Below are 27,438 nucleotides of genomic sequence, written 5' to 3' on the forward strand. Positions count from 1 at the left end.
ACAATATTCATGTAGTTTCAACCCCCCTGCTATGTGCAGGGTCACCATCCACCAGACCAGGCTGCCCAGAGCCACATCCAGCCTGGCCTTGAATGCCTCCAGGGATGGGGCATCCACAACCTCCTTGGGCAACCTGTTCCAGTGCTTATCCAACATTACCCATTAGTACCTGCAGCTGCCTTCTTGTGGGAGCTCAGAAAAAGATGTACGTGTTCCAGGCTGTGGTGGGACAAGGAAGCTGCCAAATTCTGTTAACACAGCCCTGGTGAATTCTGCCTGGCAGCTTTCTCAGCTTCCAAAATGTTCTGTAGTGCCTGTTCATGTACATGAACATCAGCTGACAGTTCTCTGTCCTATCTCTGTAAAGAAAGTCAGATGAATGGACTTGAGATTTTATTTTTTTTTTTACATCTAAACAATTCTCATTTAATTTTTATTTATGCCTGAATGCCTGCTGGTTGGATTCTGATGTGCGTGTAAGTGCCTGGGAAACAAAACCAGCTCTGTCAAGATGAAAAATAAGTTCTTAAAAGGCTTAGTCACTGGTGGTCGTTTGCGAAGGCTTTTATTGTTAGTTTGTCTGTCTCTCTTAAAAAATGTATTCTTGCAACGTGAGTGCTATGTGCCATACAAGACATGGAGTGGAGCAGACAGGCTGACCATGCAAAGATGTAGAATTGAAAAAACAGAGTTGCATTTATTGTGGCCGCTGTCAGCACAGTAACACTGAAAAAAAGGTGCTGCTTCAGTTGCTGCAAAGCAATGAAGAGTTTAAAGAAAAAAATGAAGTAGGGATGAAAACAGTATTAATAGAGAATGATATGAAATATACAACAGGAAATGAAGCATAAGGAAAGTTTTCCATAAGATATTTACAACTTTTTACTGCTGATACTGACTAAAGGAATACTTGTGCTGTATTTGAGAAGAAAATTCTGTTTTCAGTGTTTACTTAGAGCTTCTAGAAAGCTACTATATTCTTTTCAAGTGCATTACATCAGGTGAAAGCTTGGCTAGCACTTGAAATTCTTGTGCTCCACAGAACTAAATAACACTAACGAAAGCTTAGTAATGCATTTTGAAATATGAGCTTTCAATTGGAGGGGAAGAAAAAAATACAAAAGCATTACTCTTTGCAGAGAGAAATGAGTGTCTGTGTTCTGCAAGACTCGTTTGTCCACTGCAGAAAATAATGGTGGTATTTTGCTTGCTGGTACCTCTAACACATCGTGTCGAGAATGCTGACCGAGCAGCTGAGGTTGAATACTTTTCTCAGAGAATTGGCTGTTGTAATTATTTGGGGTTGTATAGTAGAAAAGTTCAGATTTGAAACAGAATCGATCCTTTCAGTTAGCGATGGTTTTCAGCTTCTCTTATCCTCCTGTGAAAACCTCCAATGTATTATTTTGAACATCTTGTTTGCCTCAGAGACTTGCAGTTCTCACCAGGATTACACTGCTAAACGCTCCTGGTATTGGAAAGACAGAGGAAAATGTCTTTTCTGGAGAAAGGAAGGGAGTCTTGTTTATGCGGAGTCCAAATATGTGTGCAGGATAATATTAACTATTCCTTGCTTTGTTTTTGTACTTGTCCCTTACTAGCAACTCAGGCTTTCTTTGTCACACATGCCAAGACCCCTGTGATTGTGCAAAGAGCTCCGCTGCTGCTTCTCTCCTGACAGACACCCATTTGTAGCAGACTTGCCCTCAAGTTGAATGCCTGTAAACAGTTTATCTTTTGAACATTTGGGCAGAAACTTGGCAGCCAACATTTGACAGGACAAACAAAGGAAAACAAATCAAGCATCACTTCCCATTAGGAAATAAACTATTGTTTCATAGGATGAAACACAAAATATCCAAAACTGCCAGAAGTCATACTGCAGATGCAGTTATGCTTTACGTAGGATTCATTGGAAAATTAGTGATTTTATTTTAATTTTTATTCAATTTTTAAACATACCATTGCTTGACTAAGGTACAACTAATTCTATTGTATGACATATATATCTAAAGTCCTTTGTGTAGTCACAAGTCTTTACTGAGGTTTAACAGGAGTTGGGCCCTGTGGTGCCTGTTATCCTTTGTGTGTCTGTTGGCACAGCTGAAGAAATTCTCATGAATCACTGCTGGGTGGAGGGAAAAGAAAATATCACCTGTGGGTTTTTAGAACAAGAAGATAAGCCACGGCTGTCTCGTGTTTCCTGATGTGTTCTGCCATGTCTGTGCAGCATGGCTCTCATGCTACTGCCTGCTGAGCCAAAGTGGCTGGCCATGAGGTTATGCCGCAGGAGCTGAGCTCCCAGCTCCGCAGTGGGAGCTGCAGTGGGGACGGGGGTGGTCTTCTGGCATTATTTTTTTCCTTGGTTTTCCCATTAAACAGCACAATCCTTGGCTACGGTGACCAGTTGGGAAGGGAGTCCCCTGTGCACAGGTACAAGATGTAGGTCTTGGTGTCTTGGCTATCTTTTCAGGGGTGGAGATGCCTTGAAGATTAGTGCTACATAACCCATGGCAAGAACTTCTCCAGATTCAATCTGCATTGCATTACCATTTCTATAGATGAGACTTAATTTGTCCAACAGAGTGCTACCAAGATGATCAGGGAACTGGAGTGCTATGGGGAGAGGCTGGGAGAGCTGGGACTGTTCAGCCCAGAGGAGAGGAGGCTCCGGGCATCCCATCAATGCCCATAGGGGAGAGTGCAAAGAGGATGGAACCAGGCTCCTTATAGTTGTGTCCAGTGTCAAAGACAAAAGGCAGTGGGCAACAAACTGGAATACAGGAGAGCTTCAGAAACTGGACGTGGTGCTGGGCACCTGCTCTGGGTGTTTCTGCTTGAGCAGGATTTGGGCCAGGTGGATCCAGAGAGCCCCGCCAACCTCAGCCAGCCTGTGACTCTGCTTAGCTCTCAGTGATTAAATTCCCTTTGAATATTTCAGTAAGCGCGGGACATTTTCTGATTTTTGTCTCTTTGTTGTAGTCCAAGTGAACTTTCCCCACGACTAATTTCTCATTAATTTAACTTTTGGTCAGTGTGTGCTCGTAATCTATTGATTAGGATGGCTTTCAGCATTTGTCTTTATGTTTTTTTGCTGTCTCACATGATTTTGATGATTCCTCACTAATGTCTGGATATTTTTTTGTTTCCCTTAGTGGAAGAATTATAGGCTGGTGGTCAACTTTGCTGCTCTTCTTGTGTTCTATTGCCTTTCAACCTGTATACCTGGCAATCTTGGAAGTGTTACTTGGGACTTGGCTTGTTTGGAATTGATAGCTCTGTGCCTGGCTTCCCCTCCTGCTCCCAGAATGGTGCTCTGCAGTCAGAATCACAGAAATGGTTGAAAGGGTCCTCTGGAGATCATTGAGTCCAACTCCCTGCTAAAGCAGGTTTCCTCCAGCAGGTTTTACAGGTAGGCATCCAGGCAGGTCTTGAATATCTCACGAGAAGGAGACTCCACCACCTCTCCGGGCAGTCTGTTCCACTGCCCCGTCACGCTCACAGTGAAGGAGTTCTTTCTCATGTTCAGATGAAACTTCCTGTGTTCCAGTTCATGGCCATTGCCCCGTCTTCTTGCTTGGCACCGTAAAAAAAAAATAGTCTGGCTTCATGCATTTGGCTCACACCCTTCAGATATTTGTAAGTATTGATAAGCAGCTACACACAACTTTAGAACTTTGGCATTATATTGAAGCATATCTGTTTTTAGGGACCTTTGTCAAAATATTATTTTGATAAATTAGGAAACTTTTAAAAGAATACTGTCAAGTTAAAAAATGGAATACAGATTTACAGCTTGAAAAGTCTCTGGTTGTAAATGGTCTAAGGAGAACTGCACCTTGTCTGGAGGGAAGGAAGTGCCTCAGGCTTTAGCAAGTGAAATTATTCTTCCTTTATTACTTTGTTATAAACTATAGAAAAACAGCCCTCAGGTGGAAAGCACATCTGAAAATTGAAGTATTTAAGTAAACTTAGAATTAAGTAGCAGCTCTTTGTATATACCCTGGAAATCAATGAAAGGCTTTGAGCTGAAGGCACAGTGACTACCCATCAAGTACAGCAAGTAAAAAGCTGAACGTGTTTTATTCATAGTTGCAGAGGAATGGGCACATAAACCTGCAGGATGTAAGCACTATCAACTTAGTGCCTGAAAGGGAACGGGCTATGAGAATCAAAGGTAGCCCTGGCTTAGTGGTACTGACCTCTGCCACGTTCTGAACCCTTCCTCTCCTCAGGTACAGTGCTAAAAGCTGTGAAGGTCACCTTTCTCCTGCTGAAATTTGCAGAAGGGTAGGATTTACATTCCCATCTTCTGAGGAGCAGGACCTGGACCTTGCAGCTGAAAGCACAGTGGGCAAAAGCCAATAGCATAGCTAGCTAATACCTGAATATTCCGAGCTGTAATTTAGCAACTAGTTCCAAGCATTAGGTATTGTTTTACTTTCTTTAATGCTGATATCTTTATATTGAATTTCCTGCTTTAAGTGGATATGAAGGCCAGCACCCAGAGGGGAAAAGAGTGGTCCCTCAGCCCCTTCCCTTAGTGACACATGGTGCTGTGACCCTTCCAGTAATTGAGTGCGGACTGGAGAAAATGAATTATTCTCTGCAAGTGGGGTAGGTTCAGCAGAAAAGCCTGGGGAAGGGCGGTTCCATCAACATTATCCCAAAAAGCAGTGATTTCTCACCGGCTCAGTGCCCCAAACTGGCTGGCTCTGCAGCTGTGTGTGTGCTGCCCTGGGACAAGGCCAGGGAGGGTGAGTGGGACAGCTCAGGCCCAGGCAAGGTAGGGAGTGGTCCCTGCAGAGCCCACCCTGCCTGATGCTGAACAGAGTGCTGCGGAACATGGCATTGATGTGTTCTGCTGGCACAGCTCAAATGCAACTTCCAGGCCAAAGCATCTGAAAAAATAATGTTTTAGCTATGAAGAGTTGAGGTAAAATAGGAACTCTCATGTACTAAAAGAGAAGTGAGCTCGCCTCTTCAACTTTTTCATGTAAGCATGCAGGAGGCAAGCTCCCAGGACAAGGTTTATATGCTTGGCCTTGCTGGAGAGAAGTCTCTCTCTGAACAAAATCTAAGCACCTGAGACTGTTTTCAGTCTTTCTTGCTGCTGGGCTTTGCATCCTGTTTGATCTTTAGCCATTGTGGAGTCCCTTCTTAGGCACTGTGTTTCCCCATCTATTTAAGAAGTTGTGCAGAACTTGGTTTGTTACATTTGGGCTACAGAACTTCCACATATGGGATTCTGAATGATTTATAACCAATTGTGTGAAACTTGAAGGGTTTTTACGAACAAAGCTTTTATGTCTAAGAAATAGCTCACTAAATATTTAAGTAGATTGTAGAACTGGTTCCAAAGCTCGGTTTTGCTGTGTTAAAAGCTTTTAATGCTGCTGACAATATGACTCTGCCCTCAACATCTTCTCTGTATAAGAGTAGAAAGTAAAAGTAACAGCCCTGCCCTTAAATGCTTCTCCTGAGATGTCTGCACATCCCCATTTTCTGAGGGTAGCAAATAAATTAAAAAAAAAAAAAAGGAAGTTTGAAAAGCCATGTTACAGGCTTTTGGAGCTGAGGCACTTCATGGAAGGCTAACTTGACCCCGGCTCCATCAGGCTAAGTTGCAGGAGCATGGTGATCCTAACTGCTGGGTCCAGTGCTGGGCTCCTCGGTACAAGAGAAACACGGACGTACTGGAAAGAGGCCAACAAGGAGAGACAAAGATTATAGAGAGACTGAAGCATCTTTCTGTACATTGTTCTGTTATTTGTGTGCAGAGATGGAGTCAGGCTCTTTCCAGCAGTGATGCCCAGAGCAAGAGGTAAAAAGCGCAAACTGGACCACAGGAGGTTCTGTCTAAACACCAGGAGCACTTCAAACAGCAACAGAGCTCTGGCACAGGCTGCTCAGCAGCTGTGAAGTTTCCTCCTTGGAGATCTCCCAAAGATCCTGGATGTGGTCTGGACACCCTGCTCTAGACCAGACAGACCCTGTCAGCCTCAGCCAGTCAGCAATTCTCACACACCCCTGGCATCTTCAGCTTCCTTTAGAGGTAGCATTCCGTCATTGGTGGTGCTTGATTAGAGATCATCAACAGGCACGCTAGATGGAGAGCTCAGCACTGAGTTAGGACCTTTCTTGTGAGCAGTTAGTGGTTGTGTAAGTATTTACAGGAAAGTCCACAAAGAGTAGTAAAACCTTAACCATCTTAAAAGAAATGATTGATGAATAGCAGTCACCAACCCCTGCAAGGGTACACGTACTCCCATAAGCAGGAAAGCAATTTGTAAGAGCAAATAGGAGCTGCAGCTTCCTTGGCAGGTTGAACAGCTGCAAGGCTTGCAGCACTCTTATGAATGTATGGCACAGCTCCACAATTTAAAGTTACAATAACCACAGCAAACAGCTTAATAGGAAGAAAATAAACTACAAATCCCTGTGTTAAAAATCAGCAAACTCAGTAGATAAGAGTGGTAAATGATTGAAATTTTAGTGAATAAAACTATCTTCCAAGGAAATAAGTATTCTCTTCTTCTTGCACAGCCTAATAACAATCTATCTGTCCCATTAGACAAACAAATGCTGATACTGTCTTTACTGGAAAGCAATGGTACTTGAACTACTTGCATTTTTCTCATTTCATTACCAATTACTACCAAGAGCAGGCTATAGAAAAGTCTTATTATAAAATTCAAATGGGTTCATTTCTATGCAAGACAGATTTGAAGGAGTAATAAAAAACATGATTTATTACACTGTGCAAAACTAGATTCAGAACAAGGAACTGCAGAATAGAGCAAGTTTTGTACATTATTTTTATTGGTTAAATTTCATCAAGAAAATCAAAATTCCTGCAATTTTTTTCCTGTACCTCTTTAAGCTTGGCAATTCCTTTTGCAGATTAGAATAAGATAGCTTCCTGGGGAATTTATTTCCTGATTAACCTAGCAGAAGGTGCTCCTGCTCAGACTAGCTTCCAGGATTTCCCACAGCTTGCAAAGTCAAGTTAGTGCCTCAGTTTGTCACACTGTGTCCTGCCATAGTCTAGAAACAGGCAACTCCATTGCCATTAAATTCCAGTAATGCTGTCTTCTTCTTAGAAGATGAATTAATGCAGTTGCATTTGTAGACATACTGAGCAGTATAAAGGAAAGCTGTAGCAACAAGTACAGAAGTCACTTTCCAGTAGCCCCATCTCTGTTTTCAGTTATGGAGTATGCTGAGATAGGTTACATATTTAATAAAGTCCTCTTAGGAAAATAAATATTTTTGCATAACATATATATAAAAATTGGTCAATTTCCTCTATTTATATGTCCATCAACAGCTACATTTTATTCACTAGCTCACAATGATTAATGCCTTGTTGGTAACTGGTTTGAGTCCAAGGGAATTATTAGCCTATTTTTTATAGTGGTGAAATTATATGGAAGTGTTTTGAAAACAGCGGCCCGAAGAAAGAAGAATCAGCAACAACAAAAGTAATTTGGTCCTGTCAGTATAGTATAACAGTTTAACTCCATGAAATCTTCATAATTCCCCTCACATAATTTTAACCAGTTATTAAGGCATCAAAATGGATTTAAAATTGAGATTAAAACTATCAATAAATTTCTCAAAGAGTTTTTAATGTCCTCTCCTCAGCTCTTCTCTGAAGAAAAACACCACTTCAAGTACACCTGCCTGATGAGCTCCCCATCTTACTTTGAGCCACAACAAAACAAATACACTGCATAAATAGCATAACACATCCTGCCCGACTCCTCACAAAAAAAAAAAAAACACAACACAGGAAAACAGTTACTGAGCATCTCAAAACTTGAAGAGATCAATGAAATGCTGAGGAGATACTGGTGTGAGGCAGGTGTTTGGGTCACTGGCTGTGCAGGGGTGTCCCGAATCCTGCAAAATGAAGGAGAATACGTAAGCTCTCTTCATATCCATGATCCCTCTATTCTTTTAAATTAAAAAAAAAAGAAAGCAAAAATTCACATATAGCAACATGCAACTACTTACACTGTAAACAAAGTGATAGAGGCTTGCTTTTTCAGTAACTCTGTTCTTTAAAAATAATATACACACACATGCACACACCTTTTACACTGAACTCTTATGAAAACAGGCTTTTCCCATTTGCCTGTAGTATTGTGAGACAGCTTCAGATTTCAGGAAAACCCACTCTCCTCCCTTCAAAAACAGCCCGAGTTAGAGCTCTTGGAGTAAAAAAAAAAAAAGTTACACTTCATTAAACGCAATTTGAAGAGCTAGTTACTTTTCTGAACTTAATCTGACTCTAATGAAAAACTGAAATCAACCACTACTTGAAGGGAAGTACAAGGTCCTTGATTTCTAAGTGAAGGGCAACAGACACCTCCCCACAGTGAGCAGTATGTTTGATGGTCAGGCCAACAGAAGTTGTCATTTTCTTCCCAACATTTTTCTCCTCTTTCATTCCCATCTTTCCCCCAGCTGAAATCACTGTTTCTACCTAGGCAGCTATAAGAAGATGGACAAAATGTACAAATTAGTGCAAAGTAAGGAACTGTCTTGTAAAATTACACCAAAAATCAAACCCATTAAAAATGGGTAAAGGGAAGATGTGGAATCTCATACAATAAAAAGGAAGTGAGCTGCCCTACGGAAGGCAGAGTTCACAAGCAGCTGGGTCAGCTTCAACCCATGGTATGACAGTTTAAACCACAGCTTTCTAAAACAGCCTGGGAAAGGTGCAGCCATCACTTAAGGGCTAGAGATTGTGTTCTGTAGCACACTGAAAGGGCAATTTCCCTCTTTACTAGTTTTTGAACTGGAAGTGACAAATCATAGAATGGCCTGGGTTGAAAAGGACCACAGTGATCATCTAGTTCCAACCCCCCTGCTATGTGCAGAGTCACCAACCAGCAGACCAGGCTGCCCAGAGCCACATCCAGCCTGGCCTTGAATGCCTCCAGGGATGGGGCGTCCACAACCTCCTTGGGCAACCTGTTCCAGTGTGTGTCACCACCCTCTGTGTGAAAAACTTCCTCCTAATATCTGATCTAAACCTCCTATCTCAGTTTAAGACCATTCCCCCTTGTTCTATCACTATCCAGTCTTGTAAACATTCACAGTGAGGTTTTCTTATTACAGACTCAAACCTTGTGTTTCCTTTAATATTTTGGAAAATTGAATCCAACACAATGAAATTTTAAATAATCCGAGAGTTATGAATTATGATGAATTTCAATGTTCGATTTTGCACCTTATATGGACCCCTCTGCAGGAATGAAATTGCATTGTAATGAGGTGGTCCCAGACAGTTCAAAGTCTGATAGAGATTAAACAAATCTTAATTAATTGTCATTCCAGGTTTTAAGAGGCTTCTCTACCCTTTTTCCAGCATCGACAAATTTACCACATAGGGCAAGAAAGCTAGATTGAAGAGATCAAAGACCACTGAAGTCTTCATTCCTTCTATTTCCATGGGAAATGAAAGGATACACAATTTATCTAATAGAAGAACCTGGAAATTGAACATTTCCTGTTTAGTATTTTCCTCACATAAGTTTGTTAAAGAAGCCATACTCCCTTCCACAGACTTGCAACACTAAAGTGCAATAGGCCAAGTATACGTTTCAAATAACACTGCTTTTCCAATGGAAATTGCTCCATACAAGCATTTATTATCTGTGTTTTTTCATTAAAAGCATAGATGACTACACAAAAATATCATGCAATATCTCCTCATCCTTCCACTTCTTTTAACACTTGCTTTAGTATCGTTTAAGAGCCAGCTGCTCACTCAATTAATGGGGAAAAAAAAATGAACAGAAACAGGCAGTCCTACCTGGAGTCTAATTTATGTAGGGAAGGCACTAATGAGAAAGGTAGTACTACTTCTGCTCATCTTCCATGATAATGTTATGCCAGAAAAACATTCTCAAAGGTAGTTGCTAATGTCTCCTCTAATAATGACACTCAATATCTTGTCATGGTTATTACTAGAATTTCTAGTTTCCAGAAGAACATCGTAAGAATGAGATTTTTGGGAAAGATGTTAGGATTTATCCTTCTTTAGAGCTTATTTATACTTGTATAGTTTTTTTTTTTAGATCCAATAACAATCTCCATTAAAAAAAAGCAAGGAACTGATTCAAGTTATTAAAAATGGAAACTGTAATTCTACAGTAGCAAAGTGATGTGGATGGAAAAGAATCACAAGCATCCTGCCTTCATGTGCATTTCTTTCCAAAAAACTCTTTCCCTTGACATTACGCTTACTAATTATTGTTCATTAGTGTTAAAGTCAGATTGATTTTCAATGTATCTGCTTAATTTAGAATTCTGTTTTAGCTTTAACAGAAGAGTTCACCAGGAAGAATGTTTACTGTCAAGTGTAATTGTTTTCTTCCTCTGATTTTAATCATGACTGCAAATTATGAAGCTCCCATGACAACCTGAGAGCTAGTCCTTTTCCAAGTAATTATTTCCACCATCTCTTCATTGATAAAACATCATAATTGCCTCCGTCACCTTCCTCAGTCCTGAGTATCCTGTCTTGAGAACTGCTTTTCAGAGAGACTCTTTCATAAGAGTATGTGTAACTACAGCATTCCACATGGATTTTATTCTATGTTAGTACCTTGGTTTAAAAGAATGTTCTGAGGATTGTATTACTGCTTTCAGATTTCAATACCAAATTAAATACATAAGTGAACACAAAATAAACAATGAGACTATTTCTTAGTGAGTTTCAGTAACACATTAAACTTTCATTAGATGTTGAATAACAGTCTCCAGTTTTAATGGCAATAACAGCAAATTCAGCAGTAATGAAAAATAAAGATTATGAAAAACAAGAATGAAAGTCACCACTGCTTTATCTAATAGGGACATGAAAAAAATCATTCCTGCTCAAAAAAAATAAATATCAAACGAATAGAAATGAACATGGTATTCACATTACAGACTAGTGAGCACTGAAAACAGATGAGACATGAAAGAAATACCTTGAGTAACAAAGCAAGATGGTAGTCCTTTGAAATCGTGAACAAGGAAGCAGGAAGGAGAGCCATAAAGTAAAAGAAGCAGAGTTAAGGTTTACTGAAGCTAAGGTTTATGTGCCACTTAAAAATTGTCTTGTGGCAAGTCACAAGCAGTTAAAGAACCAAAAAAATCAGCACAAACCCTAAGGAGAGTTAAAACCAAGCGTGAAACATCACTTACAGAACACAATTACAGTATAATGCTGGAAGTATTTAAAAAGCAGGAGTTATTTCAACTTCTACAGCTACCCCAGAGATAGCTATAATAAACCGAGTGGGCTAAGAAGATGAAGTACTCACAATGGCAATGTTACCTTTGGTGGAACCAAAGAAATAGCACAGTATGAGATAGTATATATATATAATAGCATTTATATAAATACTGTACATAAAAAGCACTCAGAGGTATTACTGGTCATAATTAGTTTGTTCGTAGTTCTACAGTAGTGAAACCACATACTTTGTTCACTTAGAGTGTGGACAAATCCTCACTTCTCAAAGCTTCCTGTAGTCATTCCCTCCATTACAACAGAACATTTTGTATGATGTATTTAGGAGTCTCCTTGCAGTTTTAAGCATTACTACAGTCAGAAGTTTTAAACAAATACAGCAATTCAAATGCCTCAAATCCTGCTGCTTGAACACTGTTGAAGATGACTGTAACATACTGCAACATGGAAAAAAAGATTACTTCCCAACTGCTTGTCAGTTCAGTTCACTAGTCTTCAGTCCTTTTTTTCCTGCAAGGCTTTCTTTCAGAGGACACAAAATGAAGGACAGGAAGAATATCCTGGGTCAAACTTAGCCTTCTCTTGTTGCCAGAAGGCATTTATATTATCAATTTCTTAAACTGATGAAAATTATTCTCAGTAACAAAGCACAAGCCTACCTACAGCTATCTCACAACCTTGCTGCTTTGGTTCTTAGAAACTTAGCTCTCAAGAATAAGCTCACCCATGGCTAGTTTCTTCAACTTATATCAATGCTGCCCCTTAACTTAAATAATTCCCCTATGTAGCGATATTTATCCACCCCTTCTGTCTCTAGGACTTCATGGAGAGAAGTTATATTCCTTCCTAGCTTTAATACATCTAAGTTAAAAGAAATCCTAATAATCTTCATTGCGCAGAACTTTTTTTTCTTTCGTTATACATCCAACAGTATTTAAGAATAAAAGCTTCAGCTGAAAATAAGTGTGTACATCACATCTGTGCATATGAGCAGCTGACAGTTCATTTTAGAATCTGCATAATAAAGCACGATACTAAAGTTTGAATGAATTGGTAAAGCCAGAAACAATTAAGAAATATTGTCACCTAGCACAGAATTTTGCTAGAACTGACAGAAGTCATCTATTCATGTCATCGTGCCCCTGAACTCTGCTTCTCATCCTTGTTCAAAGAGCATGGGAAAAGAGACAGACAGGTGTCTGAAGAAGCAGAACTATTTTTCCCTTCCATACAATTCAGTGCAACACTAGTGCTGCTTTTCTCACATTGCCTTGCCAGTGTAAACAGAGGATTTTTTTCAGACCAGTGATTTGACCTCCTCTCATCTCTGCCAATAAGTGTGCCAACTGTGCAGAAATCAGTTCGTCTAACCATCTTTCAGCCTGATCAAGTATTTCTGTCAAGGCTTAGAATCTCAAACTTAGGGAAGCAAAAACCAAATGCAAGCTCAGAGAACAATGAGCCTGAAGGTCTTCACTCCAGTCTTCTCAAAGCAGAGTCAGCTCTGCAATCACACCAGCTTGTTCAGAGCCTTTATACAGTCATGTCTTCAGAAAATTCCAGGATGGAAACTGCACAACTTCTTTGGACAAATCATTCCCTTGCTTGGCTGTCCTCGTGGCAGGCTCTCACATTCTTCTGAAGTGGTGTTCTCCATCCTCTCCTCACATGGCATAATCTTCCAAACTATTTGTCTCTCCCCTCTTTAATGCCTCCTCTAAGACACTGATGAACCAGATCAATGAATCCCACAAAGAAAGCTATTTGCTTTCCATGCTCAGGGTAATAATTCAGTTCCAAACCACCTGCTCCAGAATCATCTGAAAATCAATCTATAGCCACACAGTACCTAAGACCTATCCAGATCTCCAGGATGAGGCTGTCAGTACTGCAAAGGTAATCAGTAATTAGGTACTCCTCAAACCAAAGTACCTTTAACAGCTCACTCTCGTTTCATTAAAAATACAAACCCACAGAGAAAACGCTACTATGCCAGCAATGAACTGAAACAGTCAAGGTGGCTATATCTATCTGCAGAGATCCACTGCCTCCTACTATCACATGGTCTCTGATGGTAAATGATTTCAAATATTTAGTCATCCCTAGAAGTCCTGTATGTCCAATTGTATTAAAAACAGAATGAGACAGATGTACTGTAGAAAACATTACACAGTAAAGGCAGACAACCCAAACAAATTTGATACCAGAAATGCCCACTATTTGTGTATATACTGTATGCTAACCTTTGCAGTTTCTGCTTTCAAAGAAAAAGCTTTATCCTACATCAGGCATGTCCAGCATGTCCAACCCACGGGCTCATGTGTCCCAGCACAGCTCACATGTCCCACATCCTGCCCTGTGCCATCGTGGCAGCAGCTCTGCAAAGCTATCCCTCAGCAACAACCAAGCAGCACTGTGCTGTTAACCCTGTTTGAGCTGAAACCCAGGGCACAGAACAGTGCCAGCTCAAGTTATGGCAAGTAGGTTTACAGATTTTGATATAGTGGCTGAACGCATTCCTATTCAGAGCAACAAATATGCAGCCCACATTGTGATAAAACAGTTAGAATACAGGTTGTTATTTTTGCCACTCCATTTTCAGTCAACATAAATATATGCAAATTTTCAAATGGAATATAGAGTTGTAATCAGATATTTAACTCAAAAAATCTGATTGCCTTTCTGATCAACATGTTTCTCTAAGCCCTATCTCAGAGAGGGAAAAATATTCTTCACAGTCATTCATGTCACTGCTTTGTGGTAGTACATACATTTGTAAACAAATTTGTTTTTAAGGATGAAGCATAGGAAGAATTTCATCAAAAATCTGATGAGGATCTTGAGAACTTATTAAGAATTGAAACTACTGCCATCCAACCTAACTTTCAGAGTTACCTACATATCCACAGCCTAAGACAATTCCTCTTCAATCAGTGCAGCCTAGGCAAGCCAAAAGACTGGACACCCATGCCCTACATATTGAGCAACGTTATGACTTATTGGGAGGGCTCCTGTAATGTCAAGAATGCTCAGATTTAAAAACAACACTGTACCATGCTATTTCTGTGTTGCTTATCCTGTTCAGCAACCTCATTATTTATACAGAAAATGAAGCTTAACACTGACACACAACAAAATTACAGAAAGAGGACAAGAGTAACTAATTTCTGTGAACAAGAAGATGAATATTTCAAGATTAAGATTCCTGAACTGTTTCTTACTTTTTTCTTACCCACTTGCACTACCTGTATGTGGTTTTTGAGCTGCAAAATTAAAGACACCTGACTGATTAAAAGGCTAAGTAATGGTACATATACAGAAAGTAAAAGCAGAACTATCATTTAGTGTAAAAGCAAAATAGGAAAATGCTCTACAAAACAAAAATCATCCTGCAAGACAGAATGCTTCACAGTCAAATGTACTTTGAATCAAGTTTCAAACATTCCTCAGGGACAGAAGCAAGACTACAAAGATACTCAGTTTTATACCAGGGTGGTAGGAATGCTACAGGAGTAAGTTATGACACTTACATTGACTGCCATGCCATCATTAGGAAAGAGATGCCATAAACACAATGTCACACCATACAAGTTTTCAGCAGCTTTGCATATATATATATTAAGAATATTAAGAAATACAGGGCAACACAGACTGCAGCTCTTTCCATGTGACAGTTTTCCTTGTAATTTTTGAGCATTAAGGTTATCAGGAGAAAAAAATGCTAAATAAAGAACAAGTCTGGAATTCAATACTAATTTCATATGAAAGCTTTATATGTTATTTAAAGTTACATATGAATTGACTGATCACATTTCACATGAGGAAAGTGATAAGGTGATCTCATTTTCCCTTTCAGGTAATCATCAGTAACTGTTTGAACCAATTTCTGCTTATGTATTTCAAAGATCTTACCTTCCAAAACAGAATACTGCAGTGTCGACAGAAATGCAAGGTGTCTCCATACTGTTCCTTTTTTGGGTAGTATTTCTGAAGTGCAAAGTACATCAGCTTCCAGTCAATGTGACCCTTCTCTGACAGAATCAAATGCCTACAAAACTGAACATGAAATTAATACATTCCTTTAAAATAGTTAAAGAACAGTCACATCAGGTAAAGCACTAAGAAAAGAAGCTGAAGGGTTATAATTGGAATTCTTTGAAGTCAATAATCTGACATCATATGTCTCTGAAAAGTAGCAAGATACCTAGTCACAAAAAAGTTGAATCTAAAAATAGGAAGAGTTTTGCAAAGAAAAAGTAGGTCACACACAGCTGATCTAACTCAGTCATGATTCTAATTGTCAATAACTGCATAATAAAAACAATATTTAGAGGCATAAATTCATTGTGTACATTTTAAAAAACACTTCAGGAATGAGAATCAAAGAAGCATTAGGGTTAAAAAGACTTCTAAGATCATCTAGTTCAACTGTCCACTTACCACCAATACTGCACACCAAACCATGTCCTTCAGGAAAGAGTAGGTGTGGTACTTAAACACCCTCAGGGACAACAGCTATACCACCTCCCTGAGCAGCCTATTCCAATGCTCCACCACCCTGGGAAGAAATTCTGCCTAGTATCCAATGTGAACCTGCCCTGGCACACCTCAAGGCCATTCCCTCCTGTCCCATCAGTGATTGTGGATTACTACTCATTTTTATTCAGATAGTAAGTATGAAAGATGAAGGAATTGTTGAAATTAAAAGGACATGAGTATTTTCACATTTTATGAGATTCCTAGAAGCACAGCAATAATCAGTGACTGCTTAATTACTTGAAGGCATACCTGCATGCAAAAAAAAAAAAATAGGTAACGCATAACAGCATTTGTTAAAGACTTCAAATTCCACTCACTTTGGATTATTGCTAATACATTATGGGCTTCCTTCATTCACAAGAACAGTGCCATATGGAACACAACAGCACTGCCTTTGTGATGTGTTATACTTTGTTTCCTAATAGTTTCCCTGTGTGGAATTCTTATTTTTTTCCCCAAAAGTGCTCTTCAGATATCAAACAATTTATTGTAGTTGTTTCAAATGGTTCAACATATATACCATTTCTCCTCTCCTATGCAATCTAGCACTACTCTGTAGCTATTAAGGTACCGCACTCTTCAGAGAAAGCAGCATTTGATATCAAGTTTGTTTCATTTTATTAGTAACCTAATTAAAAAGTTAATATTTAGGAATGCACTGACAAAACTGTGCAGAAGTGTTCATTATGCTCATTATGATGAAATGCTTAAGTTATTTTCTCCCAGTGCTACCTTAGCGTAACAGGTTCCTCTCCAACTAATGTCACTGTTCAAACCACCTTACTTCATCTAACCTCAAAATACATTCAACTGTTACATTCAGCTTGAACTTCCCCTCACCTCTCAGTTTGCCTTCGACTACATTTTCCATTATGCTCGTTCTAAAGCCTCTTCTTACTAAAATTCTTACTAGGGTCAACTGTAAGCGAGTTTGTACCTTTCCTGCTATACTCGTAATTAATTTGCCAGTCACTGACCGCATGGTAACACTTAAATCTGTTAAACAATATTTTCATGTCCAAGCAATGAATTCTGTCTGCCTACCTTAAGTAAAACAAATTCTACTCTAGATACTGAAAATGGCAGAACACCTCTACCACATTTGTTGGGATTATATAGCAAAAAAAAAAAGGCTTAGGATAGAATGAATAGCTACCCTAAATTCAGACCTGTCAAAAAACAATTTTTCAGATGAATCACATTAAAAAAAAAAAACAGACAACAAGCACTATTTTCACATGCTGTCACACTTGTAAGTTCACGCTTCATTTGTACATCATACAGCAAAGGTGGCTCACATTTATGCAAACAATTCTTACCTGCTTTTCTGCAAAATGGTACTGGCATAGTTTTTTCCACAACTGTCTGTCTTCACTGAGCATGTACAAAGTTGGGGTCACTTGACCCAATGTAATAATGTCCCAGCCATCAGAAAATCTGTGTAAGATGTTACTCAGCATATGCAGAGGAAGATCACTGAGTGTAAGTCCATTGTTGACTTGCTGAAATGAAGAGTTGAAAACTTAGCTAAAAAAAACTTGCCAATAAGAGGTACAAATAAAATCCTTAGAGATACCTCAGCTCTTATTTGTACAAAGCCATTGAGCATTTATGGTTAGTAGTGTGATGATTTGATTACTAGATTAAGAAGGTTTGAAGTGATTACAGAGTAAGTTTCTCAATTTTTATTAGGAAACAGCATGTGAATTTCTCTTATAAGGAGTACAGAATACAGTACAAAATACAGGACTGAAGAGTAGAAAAACAGAAGAAAGCTTTCTTCTGCATCTATCTTCATAACTTAAGTTCATTTCTCAAGTCTGGAGATAGCTCCCTTGATAACATAAACAAGCAGTTCTGTAAGAAGAGACAGATCAGAGCACTGAGAAAGTTCTCCATAAGAGTCTACATCTCTGCTAAAAGTTTTCTTCTATGGGGTAAGCGTAACTCACACATGATTGAATCTAAAGGATGAGCTTGTTGAAAAAATGACAAGTTTTTCCCTGGATCCTATGCTACTGGAGAGCACTGGAGGCCCTGCTGTCAGGCAAAGGATGGAGGCTGCCGGCCCCACCTAGTGGAGCTGCCCTGCCAAGGAGCGCTGGTCCCACCGCAGCTGAACTCCAGCAACCACTACTTTACATCTGTTTACTTCACCACCATTCATCTCACTTACAAATGAAGTCTTTCACACTGTCATTTGTTAAAAACATCCCTGGGACTATCGTTGTGCTCACTACAAACAGTAGAAATGCAAGATTTCTCATCAGTTATTTCAACCAACGTAGGACAGCTCAGATGGAAGTGGCATGCTGGAAAGAAGTGCCACAGCTGTAGCGTCTCAAACTGTTTTGGTTGGCTGGCATGTAAGAACTGCTGAGATCAGGCTCCCCATCTCTTTTTTTTTTTCTTGTTCTAAAGTTGCTGACATATTCTGATGCCCAGCACATGCAGCAATTTCAAAGATGAAAGCTGTTACATGCAACATCTTGGAGCATTTCTTTTGGAAGTGCCCCAGACAGGCTAAGCCTGAAAACACAAGTTTCCTGCTTATCTTCAGAAGTTTCCACTTAAAAAGAAAACAACAGAAACTTGGAAGAGTTTATACCATATACTTTGAATCAAGTTGCATAATCACAGTCCAGATGCTAAAATCATTATCCTTTTTCACAAAAAGCAACTGTGCTAACTAAGAAATAACAATTCTACCATTTTATATGTTCTGCTTTTTCTCTTCCCGGTCCATATCAAAAATTCACTTTAGGTTTGCATTTTTAGTACTAGAATATTTACTTTGGAATCAGAAATTTATGTTTTGTTAGCTCTACCTGAATACCTGGGGAAACATCTTTAAAGTTCTCTGGATGAGGAAAAGAATTCCAGCTATACATCTGCCAGAAAACTGTAGTACAGCTATTATACTAGCCCTCATCAGAGAGAATCCATTAAAATATTAGGAACTCTTTCCATTTCAGGAATCTCACTACTTCTCCAAAAAACAAGGAAAAAAACAGTGATCTGAAGTGGGCTTCTGTCTCAAGGTGTTAGTGACTGATATTACTTTATCACTTTAAGCTACTTGCTGGAGAAATTTCTGCTTTCTGCCGAGCTCATCTATTTAGGATGCATTTGAATTTTTGCTCACTTCAATTCATAAACCCACATTTAATGTACTCTCTCTCTCCTTGTCTCTCCTCTACAAGCATAATTTAACAACATACCTTGTTCATCTGAAGGTTTTTTAGTTGCTGTTGCCACAAGCGGATAGTTTCTAATCGGCACATCCAAATATCAATGTTCCCTACCAGAACGGATTTTCCTACTCCCCTGATCAGTATACAGAGAGTGGAACTCAAATCTTGTAGAAGATCTTTGATTAATCTTGGGTTATGATGGTCTTCCATGACTGGAAAAACAAATCCAAATACAATTTTTATCTCAGTTACCAAGCTAATATAATCAGCTTAAACTCAAGATAACTATTTGTGTGAAAATTGCTGCCCTCATCCTCTCTCTGACATTCATTAATACTGTTCCATAAAAGGTAAATTAAAAAAATCACAAGCAAATTTGATTAAAGCATCATACTACGCATTCCATAAACTCAACACCAAATAACTTACAAATTCAAATTCCTTCTGTTCAAAGTTGACAGTGTGCTATCTCCATTTAGTGTGGTTACCACGAAAACCCGATGAATACGTGGTAACTTTTTAAAATAAACTATACATAAAAGCAGCTATATACTTTAGACCTTAGTGTGTCATGCACATTGAAAACCAATCATGTTACTAAACTTATTACAACTGTTTCATGTAACAGATAACACATTTCATAAAGACTATAATTTAATAGCATACAATAGCTTGTTTCTGAACAGAGTTTAGCTGGCATTTTACTTCACTCATCTGTTTCAACACACGATTCAATAACAGAGAAACTACTTTATTCAAACTGGATGGTAGATATTTCTAGGGCATCTGAACAAGCAGATTATGAAAGCCTCAGCTTACCTTTCCGCACAATTTTGTCTAAAATGTTGAAGTAGTTCTTCTGTGCTGCACCACTCAGTGATGTTAACTGGGATTTTGCAATTAGCTGCAAAAGCTGTGACAAAGAATTAAAAGTCAGAAGACAGAATAAAAGATCAGACTCATTCAGCACATACATTCGCTTACGACGACCTGGAGCACTGCAATTGTATTTCACAAAAATGGAACTATGTAATTGGGAAAAGAAAGTAGGATAAATGCGGGAAGCTTTAAGCATTACTACTGGTATCCCATGAGCAACTCACTGAGAGATGTATTTTCAAAACACTGTACAAACACAAGCATACATCTCTATCATAGAGCACATGAGATCTGATCTTCATAAATTGTAATGAAATGATGGAAAAAAAAATTGTATTTGTGAACTTGCAAAACAACAAAGTGGTTGAGTCCTGATTCTCCTGACAGATTCAGTGGCCAGAAACATCACTATGAACTGATTCCAGGTACCAGACTTCCAAGTTTGAGTGAACTGTCACACTGGCTAAACTCAGGCATGATGACCTAATATGCTACTTCCTTCTCATGGAGGGAAATGTGCCATTTTACCTAAAGGGAAGGGTGAGGCTGCTGTACCCCTCTTACATTTAAGTTCCTAGTAGAGGAAATCACAGTAATTTAAGAATGAACAGTGTTCATATATGGCATTGGCAACTACCCCATAACATATAGCAACCATCCACATGATTCTCTCTGGAAACGCTGCAATCAGAAGAGTATTAAGAACAGGGGGAATAGTCTAGATGAAAGAAACTGGAGCGGATGAAGTTCTTGCCACACATGAATATCAAGCTCTAACTCCTAGAAGCAGGCCCTTCTCCATTGTTAAGATCTGTGCTGATTTGGTTTAAGAGCTGATAAGGATTGCCTCTTCAACAAAAAAAAGTCACTAAGGATCAAATATAAGAAAGGTCTCAATGTCAGGACGGTATTGCAATGTTTAAAAGTTTAGCACCGAGTTCTGCAATTGCAATTCATAACATTGCTCAGAATAAAAGTTCTCAATACATCAGAAATGGAAAGCAGGGAGCAGAAACTGCAATTCCCCACAGAGTACTCTAAACACAAGCTTGACAGCTATGCTTTGTGGGAGGGCATCAACTACTGGCACAGAAGGTGAACAAAGGCTAAGCCTGCCAAAGAATACTTTGTATCTTCATTTGCAAAACACTGAATTGACACTACATTCACAATTAATTTTCCTTTGGAAGAGGAGAGAATACACCTGTTCTCTCCCTGATTTAATAACACTCCTTCTGGCTTCTCTGCATGTTCCCTGACAAAACATTATGTGCTGTGAAAGGAAAAAATATCTCCTGATGTATTTAAATACAATTAATCTATTTTTATAGCTTTTGAGACTAGATATCAGGACCTCTTTCTCAGTATTTTTAGGGCCTTTTAATTTGATTAACAGTTTAGAGAACACCTAGAAGTCTCTGGCAGTTTGCCAGTTCAAGTAGGCACATTTCTTATTTAAAGTCATATTACTGAGACTGCAGAACAAATCCAAGAAAAATTCCACCCAGCTGATTTTAATGAAGACGGTTTCAGTGAAGGTTAATATATAAGGATTAAGACAATTTTAGCAGGTGCATGAGTACAAGGACCTAACAGGTTCATCCCTGTGATATGTGCATAGCTGTGTCTTACATTGTCTCAAGATTATAAATGTCTAATGGGTCAGCTGTTTATCCAAATGGAAACACCTTCTGATAAGGCCATCCATATCAATCATTTAAAAGCTAAATAATTGTTACTATATTACAGCATAACAAGTATAGGAAAACCTCCTCTCTCCACTGAGACAACTAGGGCCTTGAACAGACACTGGTATTAACTTTTGACAATGGCAGAAGGTGGTTACTTAGCTGGAGATTCCAAATGGATCACTTTGGCAATCTGGGATCCCAGCAGGGATACTCGGTATGAGCTGGTATATAACAGTAAAATAAAACAAAAACAAAACTATCTTTCTGTCTTGAAAGTAAGAAGCAGCCCACCACACAGAAAACTAGACATTACTGTGTTCATGCACGACAAGATGTTAATCCAGCAGTGAGTCCTGGTGGCCAGGAAAGTCAATGGGATCCTGGGGTGCAATAAAAGGAACATGGCCAGCAGGTCAAGAGAGGTGTTCCTCCCACTCTACTCTGCTTTGGTCAGGCCTCACCTGGAGTACTGCATCTAGTCCTGCACTCCCTGGTACAAAAAAGACAGGGATCTCCTGGAGAGAGTCCAGCAGAGGGCCACAAAGATGATAATACTCTATGTAGTTAAGGTGTTCTCCTGATAGGCTCACTTAATGCTGCTTATTGTCTTTTCAAGTTCTGAATACTACATTTTTTTTTTGCAAGCAGCCTCACCCCTGAGCTGAATTCTAGTCTGATGTCTGTCTCAGCTCCTAAGGAAACTCAAAATGTGAGACACTTCCCTACCTCAAGTCAAATGAAAAAAAATGAAGGCTTAAGACAGATCAATATCTCACAGAACAAATATTTTCAAGTAGGCTGACATCTAGAAAGTTAAGGGATGATATGACTTGCCTACACTCAGTTTCAGACCCTTTGTCCTCAAGACTAGATCTGTTCCCACAAAAACCAGTTAAAACAGAAAGGGTCTTGGCAAGAAGAAAGAGTCATGGTATTTACACAACATACCTGTCCATATAAACTTCAAGCCACTATATTATTAGTAAAAGACAACTTCAATAAAATTGCTGGAATCCAATTAGGTTACATGGGATTTTAACAAAGATGAATTGTCTAACAAAAAAACAGTAGTACAGTGAATCACACTATTAAGATGCTGTAGAAGAAATTGAAGAATATTTACACATCAAATATTGTTCTGACAAGTACTACTTTTAGTATAGTCCATGTACTTAAGAGTTACCATGCTTCCCTATTTTTGTTTGTAGGGGAATTATTTTCCTTTAGAAAGATTTCACTACTGAGACAGAGCAACAACAGGATCCACCAGTGTTTCACTGTAAATATATAACAGAACACTAGCTATCACCATCCTTCCCAAGCTAAAGGCTTCCACAGAAGAATATAACCAGTTTTCACAATAGAAGAATTATTCTATTTCAAGTAGAAGTCCAGCTGCTTTACACAGTATAAGTTACATATATATATACACAGGATATTTACACAGACCTGTCAGTGCAGCTTTTTCTGTACACATGGGCATATCAAACACATTTGTAAAGAAAAATATATAAAATAAAGAGCTTACTTTGACCACATAATTGAACCTTCTGATGTCCTGAATTGCACTTGAAAAATCCAGGCGATTAAAAGCTTCTCCCAGAGTGCAATAGCCATGTCTCTGAGAAAAGGAATAAACACCAGAAGTAGGAAAAAAAACAAACAGAACAACTTCCCCCCCATCAAACAAAATGGTCTACAAAAAAAAACTGCTACACAACAGAAGCATACCTATACCACATTCCCTAGAACTGTGATATATCTGACCTGAAGTTTTTTTTTTTTTATTTCTTGTAGAAGAAATGAAACCAGTTCCAAATAGTCTATCTATCAGGTACCCTCGCAATGTTACTTGGCAGCAGGGCCATAAATTCGTAATTGTTGTCCACTCTAGTATCAAGTGTTCTGAGAATCTATTCTGTTCCTGCATGGTCACAATGCTGATACTGTCTAGTGGCTATCATGCCACTGATTTTTTGTGCATAAGATACAAGAATGACTATAAGTAATCATCCCTTTTAAGAGAAAAAAAGGATAACAGGTAAAGAGATAGTCAATTATCAGAAGACAATAAGTTAATTCAAAGTTCATGCAAAAGTAACCTGTATTAAGGCATTACATGGCAAAGATTGTATTAGTCTACTCCTACTCACTTACAAAGTTGAAATTTTCAGGTTTGAACCATCTTTTAAGAAGGACTATTAAATACTGCACAAAAAGTTTAATTACACTAATTATCTCAACTTAATGATGTGAGTTTAGAAGACTCAGAAATAGGAATTTTATTCAAACAACAAAATATTTTGTCCACCTGAAGAACTGGCAAAAAAACCACAAGCAAATAGTCACGTCACCAGTACACTAACTTCTGTACAAGTGGAGAGTGGGGAAAATTATCCCAACATATGGTTATGAAGGATAGCAATGAGTGGTTTTCGGCAGTGTGTTTTGGCATGGGTGACCCTAAACCTACACCCAAGTTCCCACATGTTTACCAGAACGACCCACATAAAAGTCACACAAAAGTGACTTTGCTACCTGCCTTTGTCTCCCTCAGTCATAATGCTATCAGTGAAGAAAAAATTAAGTACAACTAAGAAGATGCAGAACACATGTTTTTCTTTTATATGAGAATTGCCATTTAAGCACAAAGACTGTACAAATTGATGACCCAGAGCATGCAGGACTTACTTCTCTGGTGCTTTCCTTATGAACGTAAATCCAATTTTCACGATAAAAACCTGAAATAGAAAGATAAGAACTTTTAGACTTCCATTGAGGTAGTACATTCCAGGAAGGCTCTGAAGAAAATAGACCATCCTCAATAAAATGCTTAATAAGAGAGGAGGTAGAACAATTTTGGAGAAGGAAGTTTTTCAGAGCTGAAAAGAACAGCTATAAATGTCAGAAGTTACATACTTTAAAACAGACTAAAGTTAAACACTATAAATCAAACAGGAGTTGGGACCACTGGCAAATATAGCACAATTTATTATTATTATTTTTTTTTTTTACTGTGTACCAAAAAACAGTCTCTCTTACAAGCCCCAATACTTTTCAATCCGTGAGGATCCTCAGCACAGGAGGGAATAGAAATGCACAGCCTTTTATCACTGAAGGCTCTACTTTTCTAACCTATTTTTTTAAGAACCCTGCAGAAAAGCCAACTATGCAAGACCCACAATGGGGATTTCTACATTCAGCTTTCAGAAGTCTGGATACATTGGCAAATGAAAGTTTTTAACATATAGCCACTCCAGTATATCGAAATACTTTCTAAACCAAGGCAAGTTGGAGGATGCTTTCAGCTTCCTCTATGACAATCTGTTAATTTTGGAAAGTATAAATAATGAAAATCATTTCAAGATATTGAAAACACTAGAACCCTCTATTAGAAACCTCCAGTTTTGCTATAAGCTTTTTTTTCTTCTACTCACTCTATCAATTTCTCTATTTCAAGTAGTTTACTTGCTGACATACACTTAGAATCTAAAACACGGATCCTCTTTTAAAACCAGCAATCAACAAAAATATTTGATATTTCAATGAAGATATTTTTTCATGAAACTCAATACAGACAAAATCTTTACGATAAAATATATTTACTCCTGAACTAATTCTAGAGCTATTTCTGTAAGCAGACATAGAAATAATTGAAAATAAAAGTGCTGCTTTGGTAAGCAATGACTTCCCTAAGCAGCCAGAAGAATTTAATCTAAAACTAGCCCACAAAGCAGAACAGCAGTTTACATTTGATATACTTACTAGAAATTGCTATTCTTAAACGAATTACCTTTGAATCTTTGTTAATCCCACAGTAGATGACCACTGCCACAGTTCAATTAAGATGCATCATTTCTGACACCAGAACATGTTGCCAGTACAAAGATAGACATAATTTAAAAGACTATCCTATATATGAATATATATGAATGGCTGAACCTACAGCAGTTTAAAATAAAGGAAAATAACTCAGCCTTACATTGTGAATCTGTGTTGTTCCTACAATGATCTTTCTTCCTTTTCTTGGCTGCAAATTCACAGTCCTCAGAAGCGTACATTTCATCATCATCACCACCAGTTAAGATACTAAAATAAAGACATAGTTAGAACAGCAGTAATTAAATACCTACACTGCATACTGTTTATAGTTCTCTACAACAAAAAGCCTGGTAGAAAAATAAGTTGTTTTTTCAAATGTTGGTTGTCTACCCAAAGGTAGAAAGCAGCCTCTCTCAAGATACATGCTACTATGTCCTTTTCTTCCCAGAGTGTAGAATTTTGTATGCATTTAATCACTTTGATACAAGTATTTTCTTAGTAGCTATTACCTCCTAAGTCATTAGTGATATTAAGAACAGACTACTGAGGAGACAGTAGTAGCTGAACAATTAGCTATCTTTTAAGTTCTAGGATACCAAAGTCACAATTTGAAATGGACTGAGACACAAGATTGCAGCACATAGGTGAAAATCAGCACAAAATTACTGCACAACCACTCAAGGGAAAAAGACAGCAAAAAGGCATCTCTTCTAATCACTATCAATTTTGATGAAAAACAAGGAAAACTTCTTAACAAAGGCACAAATCACAACGCTGTCCATGATTTAGGCATTACCATATTGTGTTACCAGATGTCACAGGGCATCAAGAACCATGCAGTGACCCCTAGCTCTTCCAGGGGACAATCAAAGCTATACCTTTGTCACTTCTGAGAGTGAGTTACATAACCCGACACTGAGGACTGACTATACCAACTCTATTTTTCACATAAGCTTACATTCTAGCGTTCATATACATTAAAAACTCTACCTGTGCTACATGCAGTTAAGGTTTTTGTTTCAATTTTCACAGAAAATAAGGAACACAATCCAGATAATGAGCATGCATTTTACAGAGGCAATAGCCTTGTGTAGATAACTAGAGTAACTCAGAGAATAGCACATTGAAATTTAACTAAGACTTATTTCTTCATCACCATTTTTGATAAGAAAGCAGTATACATCACTTTTCCCATTCATTACTTTTCTTAATATCTGGATTTACCTATTGAATCTATTTAGCAACATGTTTGAGGTTCAAATCGTACCAGCAAAATGCTAATGCTAAAACTGAAGGTCACTGGCTTATGCAAAAGTAATCTGTATTAAGGCATTACATGGCAAAAATTGTATTAGTCTACTCCTACTCACAAAGTTGAAATTTTCAGGATTGAACCATCTTTTAAGAACTATTGAATACTGCATAAAAAAAAGTTTAATTGCACTAATCAGCTCAACTTAATGATATGTGAGTTTAGAAGACTCAGAAATAGGAATTTTCATCTGAAGTTTAAGCCCCGGAAAAAAAAAACCAACAAAAAAGCAACACCTCCGCATTCAAGTAGAGCTCAATTCAAGCTGAGGGCTTAGTTCATGTCTGAAGGTATTTAAAGCATAGACTTAGTACTGCCATATTTTATGCAACATTGCCACATAACACGTCTAGTCAAACAGTGAAAGAGGCTGGAGAAGAGAAACTGGCAACCACTGAAAGTAGAACATCGACACTGACAACTTATTTGAATTATGTAGCGTTCTAACCTTCCAGTTTTTGTTTGTTTTTAGTTTTTGGTGCTCTGTGGTGGTTTTTTTTTTTTCCCCTCCAAGAAAAGCTTTCATAACAGAAGTCTCCAAGTTCACTAAAGGAATTAAGTTTTAACATTGACTGTATCACCGTATCACACGGAAAGTTGTTGCAGAATCAGAAATAGAGCCTAGCACTCCTGGTAAAGCTTCTGGCTTTATCACCCTAACATCAGACACAAGCCATTGAGATCCAGGCCGATGTTCTGCCATACAGTTCAGGCAGAACAGAAACACACTCGCTGACCAAGTGC

At 38.4% G+C, this 27,438-nt stretch overlaps 1 protein-coding gene across 4 annotated transcripts in view; it reads right to left on the minus strand.

Annotated features, from left to right (window-relative positions):
- Positions 1–6,799: 6,799 nt before the first annotated feature.
- Positions 6,800–27,438, minus strand: part of FBXO25 (F-box protein 25) — a 28,423-nt gene continuing 7,784 nt past the window's right edge. For 3 of the 4 annotated variants that reach the window (XM_085217944.1, XM_085217942.1, XM_085217943.1), the window contains 9 exons: positions 25,543–25,649; positions 24,252–24,301; positions 23,089–23,181; positions 19,810–19,903; positions 19,018–19,202; positions 17,116–17,298; positions 15,170–15,313; positions 10,992–11,018; positions 6,800–7,905 (listed from right to left, as the gene is read on the minus strand). In XM_085217944.1, coding sequence (XP_085074070.1) covers positions 7,816–7,905; positions 10,992–11,018; positions 15,170–15,313; positions 17,116–17,298; positions 19,018–19,202; positions 19,810–19,903; positions 23,089–23,181; positions 24,252–24,301; positions 25,543–25,649 — 973 coding nt within the window. In that variant the 3' untranslated portion in view covers positions 6,800–7,815. The remainder of the gene's footprint in view (positions 7,906–10,991; positions 11,019–15,169; positions 15,314–17,115; positions 17,299–19,017; positions 19,203–19,809; positions 19,904–23,088; positions 23,182–24,251; positions 24,302–25,542; positions 25,650–27,438) is intronic. The other variant, XM_085217945.1, reaches the window with a different exon arrangement.

The sequence above is a fragment of the Meleagris gallopavo genome, chromosome 2, assembly GCF_905368555.1.
Source record: "Meleagris gallopavo chromosome 2, MGAL_WU_HG_1.1, whole genome shotgun sequence".
Classification (NCBI taxonomy): domain Eukaryota; kingdom Metazoa; phylum Chordata; class Aves; order Galliformes; family Phasianidae; genus Meleagris; species Meleagris gallopavo.